Here is an 11,290-nt window from a genome sequence, read left to right on the forward strand (position 1 = left end):
GGTTTTCTAGTTGAGCCAAAGGACCAAGTGTGACTCGGTCACACTTTATTTATAATGTAAAGTAGACTATTCACTAGAATTTTGGAGAACAGTTCAAATTCTACCACCTGTCTAGAATGTATAACAAGTACATTTTTATAAATCATCATGAAACCACTTGAATTGGATTTAACAGGGTTATTCAATCCACCACTTTTAATTTGGAATCATAAGAGAAGATTTTGCAAAGAAGGCCCTCTCAAGGCACTTCTCTCTTAGGACACTTATGCATTTACGGGGTTAATTTCTTGGCTCTGAAGCACTGAAAGATAGGTATATGGTGCTCTTTTTCTAGGATAGGAAGTTTGTTTTCCTGAAGGATCAAAAAAGTACATATACAAAATCTTTTCAATAAATTAACTGTTACTCTTTCAAAGACTACATCTAAACAAAAAGGGGTTTCTATTGTTTCAAACACTAACGTAATTCATGTAGCATTACCTTTGACACAACAATTTTGTGAAAAATAACTTCACATTCCCCATGTTAAAGAAAAACAAAACAGAAAGTATAATGTGTTGAGCTTAAAGATCAACTGTTACAAGTTAAATTTGTTTACAGACACCATATATTCTAAATGGTATGTTTTCGCTCAGACAAAATTCAAGGAAAACTTTCCTTAAGGAAGCACCTAAGAGAAATCCACCAACATCTCAACCAATTTGCCCCTTCTAATTATACATGCTGAAAAAATGTTCATAAAGGGGAGCAGTGGATCAGCAATATAATTTCCAATACTTATTACATAAATTTTACATTGTAACATATAGAATATGACCACAAAAAGAAGAGAAGTGAAAACAAAACATCATTAAATGTATTTTCTTTTACAGTGGTAAAGCAAATTAATCCTAAAGCACTTTAAAATATTGGGTTTTAGGCTTTTTCAAGATGGTCCTCATAAGAATGCTTATCAGACTTCAAACTGTAGTCCCACAAACTTTCCAATCTTGTTTTAATGTTAATTTACAGAGTCAATACTTTTTTAAAAATCCTCTATAAATGGAACTGCCATATTCATAGATCAATATAATTTTGATAAGCATTACAAACTTTAAAACTCCAAATTTTTTCTCAGTTATAAATTTAACTCCCTATATTTTCAAAGTTGGATGAATACTTCCAGAGAATAGATCCATTGAATGAAAAGAGTTATAATCATATCTCAGGTATTTTGCATATTGATATCTGTATCAATGCCTAAAATTAAAATATGGCTAATTTTAAAATTTTAAAACTTTAATTTTAAAAACTTTTAAAAACTTAAAAACTTTTAATTTGCATGCATTTTAATAGAACATTTCTGAAATTATATTTAAAAAAATGGAATTTGGGCATAGGATGTTTTCCCAATATTTTGGAGCTATTTTCCCAATATCACAACTGTTCTATCTCTGACATTTTGTCTTTAATTTAGGTCCAATATCTCTCATTTAAAACAACTAGTTAGGGGCACCTGGGTGGCTCAATTGGTTAAGCGTTTGCCTTTGGCTCAGGTCATGATCCCAGGATCCTGAGATTGAGCCCTGCACCAGGCTCTCTGCTTGGTGGAGAGCCTGCTTCTCCCTCTCCCTCTGCCCCTCCCCCCGCTCCTGCACCTCTCTCTCACACTCGCTCACTCTCTCTCAAATAAATAAAATCCTTAAAAAATTAAACAACTAGTTAACTATCTTCAACTTTCTTTGACAAATGACATCAGTCACTATCAGAAGAATATCTCTGAATTTATAAGTTACAAATACTCTAGAACTTTGATAATAATGTGAAGACATTTGTGAAATGCAAGAATATTTTGGTTTAAAAAAATATGTATCTATAACTGACACCAACTGTGTTCCACTGATATGAATTCTAGAACTGTATGAAGAGATTCTTTTTTGGTTTTGGTAAGGTTTCTGAGAAGAAAATAAAACAATTCCCAAACTAAGACCCAGTCTTGAATTTGTATAAAATAGGAAAAGACAACATCATTTCTCTCTTGTAATGAGATGACATATGCTCTAGAGTTGAATTTAACTAACATCTATTAACACATTTAGGCCAAGAAGCTAGCACTCATTTTTTATAGGAAAACTTTTCCATTTATTACCCCTAATGAACAGAATGAGATAATACTGTCTTAAGACAACTAGCCTAATCTTGGAGAGATACTCAAATGCTAGAGATAAATCTTTCTGTTTGGTTGGAAGCAAAGGACAGCCTAGCTTAGTGGTGGTATCTACGGAAAGAAAACCATAATAGATAAAGCTAAAGCTATAGCTATAGCTTTCTCTTTAGTGATACCATTTCCATTCAACAGGTTTGGATTCTAGGCCAATTCTGAGTTTTTCTACTATAATGAAAACACATACTTGAAATGTTAGGAGGAAGCTGGTAGCTTTCAGGCCATTCTTCCAGCAGGACTTAAAGCTTTATGAGAACACCATAGATAATTTGCTTTTTAGGTAAAAAGGTGTTCAAATTCTCAATAGGACCAAAGGAACCCAAGGGAGCACATGAGGGATGTTTCCAAGCAGCTTCAGAATTTGGCCATTCAGCATAAAATGCTATGGAAATACTGAACTTTTACCCGTTACTCATAATTACTATAGTCCTTTTATTCCTAAATACTTTTCTTATATCTTTTGTAATTGTTTTTTGTACTGTTAATATAGCATATAGTCCTTCAGTTTTATATGCAAGCACTCCCACTAATTGAAAACTAAAGATTGTATTTTACTGCAGAAATATCAATTATTTTTTAGCCAATATGTTCATTATGTTAACAGATTACTGAACTTTTTCTTTAATATGGTATTTATAAATTCTTTATTTGTCCCAAGCAAGGAGGTGGATACATATAATGTTTAAAAGCTTCAGAGCTGTATGCTTGATAAATATGTGCATGTGTATATATACACATAAAATATTTTAAATATAATTCTTTAAAAATACACTGATGGCCAGTGGTGTGGTGGTATAAAACATCTCAGAAATATTGGTTATTTGAAAATGTTATATTTTATGTACTTCTTGTGTCCAGTACTGTAATATAAAGAAGAGAGATTAAGCACAGTTTATAAGTGACAAATTCTCAGAATACGCCTTTTGGATCATGCTGTGATGAAAAAAGTCATGATGGTCAATGAAAACTGAGATGGAAACAAAAAATCAGAAGCAAGTTAAAATGACGATGTTTTCTGATGGTCTTGTCTATATCCATTCAGGACAGTTCCCCTTCTGTCATCTCAGTTAATATTGGTCATGAATTATTTTCTTCATTATGGGAAGAAAATATTGTTTTAATTCCACTGGTAGATTTGCTAGTAGCATATTTGATGTAGTGAGTAAATATTCAGATACCTGATGAACATAAGCAATTGTAGGATAAGTTATAGTATTATGCAAAAACTCACATGAGGAGGCACTTGAGTGGCATGTTAGAAATTGATGTTTGGTAAGAGCAAAATGAAAAAAAAATACTCCATTTACCAATAATGAAAATATTTTCACTTACTAACACTGAATGTCTCCAGATATAATTAAGATGTTAGATAGAATAGGTCATGAAAATGGTAAATACCATGTTTTTTTTTTTGTTTTTTTGTTTTTGTTTTTTTTGCTATTTGCCATTTAGAGTCTCTGACAGATGATAGAAAATTTTCACATTCAGAGTTGGTCATTTTCATTCTTTTCAACTTATTTAGGGGGGAAAGTGAAGACACCTATAAAAGTGATTGCAGTATTGGTTTTACAGCTGAATGGTATTATTCTTCAGATCAACAAATTAACTAATTTATTTGATAGTTGACAAATTACTAATGTCCAGTGTTTTTCAGAACCAGTTTTTTCAGTGTTCCTTCAAACCATAGTAGAATTTTTTGTCTAACCCAATTTAACTGGAAAACAAAATAAGTGCTTGTAAAGTCCAGAGTTTTAATCTCTTCTGAATCTCTTGTCTTTGAAATTAGGTATTTTTGTTAAGTATTGAAAATCCATTGATGGTAATATTCACTAGAAAAAAAATGAAGTGAATGAAACAAAGGAATTGATCAAATAAAAAAAATGGTGGCACTTGTCTTTACTGTACCTTTGGATCTTAATAGGAGTCTGTTCTTTTATATTTTAATCAAAGGTACAGGCGTCTGTAATGTATTTTTCAGAGCAAATTTGAAAGTCTTACTTAAGACTTGGTAAGATTTGAAAATCATTTTAAGTGGTCCACAACATTTGAAAGTTATTATAGCTAATCAATAACACTTGAAAATCATTTAAAGTGGCCAGTTCATTGATGAAATTGTATATAATTGATGGAAAATAGTTGGTAACTACACAAAAATAAAAATAGATCTTAAATTTTATGGATTTTGGAAACTTGCTTTACGAGGTGTTTAATTAAAGCAAAGTTTCTGTTGTATGTGTATGTGTTTGTTTTTAAACCATACCATTTGGCACATGAAAGTGCAGTGGGTAGTATGGCTGAAAGAAAATAGGTGGTGGTCCAGATGTTACATAATAAGTAGGGTACCCTCCCTCAGTAGCAAAGTATGGAGCAGGCTGATAAAAGCAAGTTACATTATCTGTATTGGGTAGTATATTCTGTTCTCCAAGTACTTTTAAAGCCATAAGGGTGATCATATTGAGTGTCTGCCTCCTTTCGTGACCCATGAGGCAAACAGTGCTTTCATTCACAACTCCATGCAAGGTCATAAGGTAGTCATATTTGCTCTTTTCTTCACCTATGAAATGGTTATGGAGGTACGATTCAATCTTCTTTTGCTGTTCTACTACATCAGGAAAATCAATGAAGAATCTAGAACACATATAACGTTCCAGTGTCTTCATTTCTGCTTCACAAGCTGGCTTAAATTCACGAACCAGCAAGTTGCTGTACTTCAGAAGGCCACCACCTCTAATCTCTTCAGGTTTTCTAGTAGATATAAGCTTGTATTGCAAATGTGTCATTGCTTCTTGGAAGTCTCCATACATGCTTTCAGCTACCACAACAGGATAGGATTCTTTAGTTAGTTTAGCATTTTTGTCACTGTAGAATTCTAACATGGGATCCAAAACAATTTGAAAGGAATCAACACTAAATTCAAATTGTCGTCTGAGTGAATTCACAAATTTTAGCTCTACATTCTTTCCAGTATTGTTTGAAAGAGAAATGAGACTCCAACGATCGTGCTTATTGCAAATTTTGACCATCTTTTGCACATAAGCCTCTTTCATGATCTTTAGGGTGATCTTTTCCTTTTTTACACCTTTTGGTAAAAAGTCAAGTAGACAACCAAGAACTGCATCCTTAACAACCTGAAATTCCTGATCACTTGGTAGATCAATGCCAAAAATAACATCTAGATCCTTATAGCTGATTCCACTGTGGCTTGCAAGTATATAACTTGCTGTGGAACCATTCAATCGGGTATCTTTAACAATAATTCCTTGCTCTATCAATTGATCTTTCACAACTTGAATGATATCTTTTGGTTTTACCTCCAGTGTGGGGAAATTCCCCCTTCCGTGAATTGGAATTACTTCATCTAACACTTGATCCAGTGTTATAACTTGATCCCAGCTGAGATTGCTAAATCTGATTTCTGACATTGTACAGTCAGTAGATCAACTAGAAAGCAAGCAAAAGATTGAGAAGAAATGTTAGCATTGCAAAATCAGTGTTATACCTAAAGCATATGAAAAAGTTAAAAACAGACAACATAAACAAAATTAATGCTAGAAAGAAAATTGTCACTGTACCTAATTGTCTTTAAATTTATTTTTTAAAGCTTTTATTTAAATTCCAGTTAGCATACAATGTAATATTAGTTTCAGGTGTACAATATAGTGATTCAACACTTTCATACAACAGCCAGTGCTCATCACAGCAAGTGCACTCCTTAATCCCCATCATCTATTTTACCCATTCTCCCACCCACCTCCTGTCTGGTAACCATCAGTTTGTTCTCTATAGTTAAGTAAGTGAAATAAAAGCCACTATGATTAAGTCAGAATTGTTAGATCCATTGGTGCATGGAAACAAACATTCTCAGGGAATTGTTAGGGCTGTAATTATTTTTTATATAAAATGGTGACCTTCTCAATCTTTCTTCATGTAATACTATAATGATTATATTTGGTATATTTTTTTCATGAAATTACCACAGTATATCATTGACATCAATTGTCATGAATTTAAAGTGAGATCAAAGAGCATGTCTGTGTATGTTAGACCCAGCTGACTGAAGGCATAATGTTTAGAAGCAATATATAGCATCTTTAAGCCAAAAGCTTTAGGACATTATACACACACACACACACACACACACACACACACGTATATATATATGGTTTCATATATATTACTGATCAAATTTTAGAGAATATTACTAATGTAGGGTATGAACTCCTTGAATTTGAGGATAAGGATGGCACTTAATTTATCACCTCTTCTATGTGTCCAGTAATCTTTTAAGAAATGTTAGTTGAAGAAAATAATAATTGGGAGAAAAACCATGAGAGACTCTTAACTATAGGAAATAAAATGAGGATGGCTGGAGGGGAGGTAGGTGGGGGGATGGAGTAATTGGGTGATGGTCATTAAGGTGGGAAAGTGATGTGATGAACACTGGGTGTTATACAAAACTGATAAATTATTGAACACTACATCTGAAACTAATGATGTACTAAAAGTTGGCTAATTGAATTTTTTAAAAAAAGAAAGAAACGTTGGTTGAAGGAAATAATAATTATCACTTTAAAGTGAAAAATAAATGAGACTACTCCATTTGTCTCCAAAATGAGAGCAAAGATATACAAAACCATAATAAGATTCCTGACCTTTAAAAATGTTTTCTGCAAATGTGCACTATGATATGCTCAGAAAATTTTACAGTTTGGGGGTGTTAAGAAATTAAAGTTATAAATGCTATAAATGCAATTGTTAAATATAATTCTATTATTATGTAATTAGGTACAATTACAGTTACTACATGGATCTTCAAATACTCTATTAAGCTGTCTAAGCAAATAAAACTAGGAAAATAAATAAAATGCTAGTTATGGATGTAGCTTTGGGTTTAGGCTTTCTTTCTTGAATTCCAGAAATAAAAAAAATAAATGAAGTTTAATGCATATTTGTATAGACAGTATTCATATTTTGCCTATGTAAGGAGCTATTAGAATAGAATTTCAATATTTAGAATTTTGTCTTATATTATTTCCCTTATAGAACTAGAGCAAATATCATCATCTTATTTGACATCTATAGAATCAACTTTTTTTCTTTTCTCAATTTATTTGTTTGCTTGTTTATTTAATTCCAGTATAATTAACATACAGTGTTTTATTAGTTTCAGGTGTACAATATAGTGATTCAACTATTCTATACATTACTCGGTGCTCATCATAAGTGTACTCTTAATCCCCTTCACCTATTTCATCCATCCCCCCACCCACTTCCTCAGGTAACCACCAGTTTGTTCTCTATATTTTAGTCTGTTTTTTTGTTTGTCTCTTTTTTTCTTTATTTGTTTCTAAAATTTCACTTATGAGTGAAATCATACGGTAGTTGTCTTTCTTGGACTGACTTATTTTGAATTGACTTTGACAGTTCAAGCATTTTGCAAAAGGCCAATTAAGCAATGGCAAATCTATGTCAGTGGGAAGATAAGACTAAACCTATTCTGTTTCTGTATATGAAATTTCCAAATATATTAATAAAAGAGTACTTATTTTTATTATGGGATGAAATGGCCCACATAAGGCATTCTTTGTTGCATTTTAAGCCACATTAATTACTAATGTTCAGAGAGTTTTATTAGCAATGTCAATATCCAAATCAATCCTTAAAGATGAATAGACTGAATTGACTACACACCAGGCTATTGGATTTTGGTTATTTATCCATCAAGTGAAATGGTCTGTATATTGACTTTAGGACATTTGAAAAAATAAAATGTTATATGAAGAACAAAGTATGCAGTAAGAACTGCCATGCCTATTTCCTAATTTCTCTTCCTGGAATTATCATTGAATTGTTTTAAGCTAACAAGGTTTGTTATCCTCAAATTCTCAATCTGGAAAAATAATAATTCATAACACTCGCTAGTTTCATGTAAAGGCCTAAGCAAGATCAATCATTTACCTAATATTTTAGAAATATCAAATGTAAACTATACAACTTTAATTGATGTAGAAAACATTCCCAAATTCCTTTTTAATCTGTAAATTTCTTTTGCAAGTAACAATTTTTCCTTTCCTTATGGCAGATTTCCATTGTCAATATTAGTCAAAAGTTTAAAATTCAATGGTCCAACCCCATTCCTACAATCCCCCTGTAAACCTATACCTCTACCAATGATCTGAAAATAAAGATCGTTTACATTGGTATATTGACATTATTAAAATTACCACATTCTTTTCCATACAGAAGTTTCCAGGATATTTATGTGCAAATAAAACCCTCCAAAGACATTAGTAAGTTAACTGTCAAAATGTAGGAGTCCTTGATCAAAAAGGTGTCCTTTAAATCAAGAAATAGGAAGTCTTACTTTATATCTTAAATCTGCTCATAGATATAAGAGGAGGAAGGGGAGGGTCAGAATTTTGTTTCCCAGACAGAATCATACTATGATCTTGCAAAGACAAGAAAGAGATTATCCAAATTTTAATTTCATTTTACACTAGAGAAGTGGTGTAGGGAAATTGATCATCATTGAACAACTATTTAGTTGCTGCTTGATCACCTATGTTAATGATACCCCAAATTTCTGGTTTTCAGAATTCTCTAGAGAGCTTAAAAATATGCATATATGATATTTTAGGCCTGGTATTTCTTGTTAAAAAAGAAACAGTGACACCAACTTGCTAAAATGTGGGAAAACTGTGTCTTTGGTTGAGCAATATATTACTTAAATATCAAAATCACAGTTTAAATAACCAGTTATTTTTTCACCCTTCTGTATCCACAGCTACATAAACTTATTTTTTAAATCAAGACTATTTTGGGGGCACCTGGCTGGCTTAGTCAGTAGAGCACCTCTGCTCTCAGAGTTGTGAGTTCAAGACCCATATTGGGCTTTGAGCCTACTTAAAAAAATAAATTAAAAAAATAAATCAAGCCTATTTTTCTATTGTATTAACATTATTACCAAATGAGGAATTTCAAGCTACATCTCACCAACCACCTCTACTGCTATATGTACATGAAATGCAAATTAGAATTTTTAAAAATAGCCTTAGAAAAAAGCATAATTATGAAAATAAATTTGTGATACACACAAACACATATAGACATATAGACATATATGAGCATGCAAAATATTATGAAATATATGTCACAATGGAATAAATATAAATGATTTATATTGATCTGGAATCTATATACACCTCTACCAATGCTCACCTCTATTAACATGGATAATTAAGATCTGAGAGCAATGTTATGTTTCTCTGGCACATCCTCTATTTTCACATAATGCACAATACCAATATAATGTTGTAATTACAGATTTCACATATGACATGGAAATAATAAGACTTATCTTCATGTGTGGGTTATGGCTCAGCAGTTAGCTGTCATACTTCATATAGCAGAGTCAAATACTTATATATCAATTACAAAAACATTACAAAACTTGGAAAATTTAATTTGAATTGCTGAACCAAAGAGCATGGCTAAATATCAACTTCAGATGACTATTATATAAAAGGTGGGAAAACACCAACAAAACCATTCACATTGTTTATGTTTGTCTTAGGTACAGTACAGTTCTTAGTTACTCAAAGTGTGTTTATTGAACATGAAATATAAAGCTATATTTTCACAGACTAAAAGCTCAAATTCAAGGCAGAAATCCTTCAGTATTGTGTCACATAAACCCAAACAGAAGTACAAAATCTGAAATTCCTAACTATTCTTCTCCAAAAGTGGAAATCAATAGTAGTTCATTATTTTGCAGCATATAAATCTTATTCTGACTCTGACTTCTTCCAATTTACTCATCCTTAAAGCTATCACTTTTTCCATCTAGCTTACCAATACTAGTGTGCCCATCATGTATCCAACTACAGTAAACCCAAAAAGTGGTTTCCATTATTCAACTGGTTAAATTCACTGGAATGCAAGGCAAGATGAGAGAGTTGGCAAGACTTCACAAAGAACTGCAAATAGATACTTGTATAGTAAAGTATAATTTTTCTCCCTATCACCACCCTATGGTCCTTCTGACTATAAGAAGAAAAGGAAAACTTAGTCACTGTTTTCATACTTGTATTAATACTAGAATAATATTTTCAACAAGAATGAAAAAAGGCTTAAGACTTACGTTGGGAAGATTACTTTAAGAATGCAATACAGTTGAGTTAATATGATGATTCAGTGTTTCCTTTAATGAAGGTAGTAATTTTCATTTTATCACTGAATAAAATAATGAATCAGTCAGGAAAACTGCAGGAAGAAAAATGCAACAATGGAGTTCTTTTTAAATGTTATGCAGGTAATGTGGTGATCCCTGGTCAGTGGTCCTACAAATTACATACACACAGACATATATACACAAAGAGATAAAGAGACATAAAAACTGACAGAAGAAATGATTTTAGCATACATCAGAATTACATGGAGGGCCTGTAAACACAAATTCCTGGGTCCTGCCTTCAGCATTTCTCATCCAGGTCAGAGGTGGGGCCTGAATATTTGCATTTCTACCAACTTTGCAGGTGATGTTGATGCTGTTGCTCAGGGAACCACACTTTAAGAATCACTAATCTATAGAAAACTGAGAAATGGGGCGCCTGGGTGGCTCAGTCGTTAAGCGTCTGCCTTCGGCTCAGGTCATGATCCCAGGGTCCTGGGATCGAGCCCCGCATCGGGCTCCCTGCTCGGCGGGAAGCCTGCTTCTCCCTCTCCCACTCCCCCTGCTTGTGTTCCTCTCTCGCTGTGTCTGTCTCTGTCAAATAAATAAATAAAATCTTTAAAAAAAGAAAAAAAGAAAACTGAGAAAGAAGAGTAAAGGAACAGGAGTCCCAATAGCAGTACTTAGTCCCACATAATTTGGCTATTTCTATTTAATGTAAAGCATTACTTTGAATAATCTAGATAATTCTAATCGAAGTAAATGTTCTTTTAGACTACAGGCTTTTTTTTTTTTTTTAACAGTTCGACATTATTTTCTCAAGTAAATATTTAAACTAATAGAAAGTGTTTATAAACTTTGTATTAGGATTCTAAAAATATGTCTAATAGTACCACTATCATAAATGATTGTATACA

At 32.4% G+C, this 11,290-nt stretch overlaps 1 protein-coding gene across 1 annotated transcript; it reads right to left on the minus strand.

The window, feature by feature from the left end:
* Positions 1-4,452: 4,452 nt before the first annotated feature.
* TENT5D (terminal nucleotidyltransferase 5D) lies at positions 4,453-5,625 on the minus strand. The gene has a single exon (XM_032387823.1). The coding sequence runs from the start codon at positions 5,623-5,625 to the stop codon at positions 4,453-4,455; it is 1,173 nt and encodes a 390-aa protein (XP_032243714.1).
* Between the last annotated feature and the right edge of the window lie 5,665 nt (positions 5,626-11,290).

The sequence above is a fragment of the Phoca vitulina genome, unplaced genomic scaffold (genome assembly GCF_004348235.1).
Source record: "Phoca vitulina isolate PV1807 unplaced genomic scaffold, GSC_HSeal_1.0 scaffold51, whole genome shotgun sequence".
NCBI classification, from domain to species: Eukaryota; Metazoa; Chordata; class Mammalia; order Carnivora; family Phocidae; genus Phoca; species Phoca vitulina.

Coding starts and splice junctions, on each gene's coding strand:
- TENT5D (XM_032387823.1), bottom strand. CDS start 5,625: ATGTCAGAAATCAGATTTAGCAATCTCAGCTGGGATCAAGTTATAACA.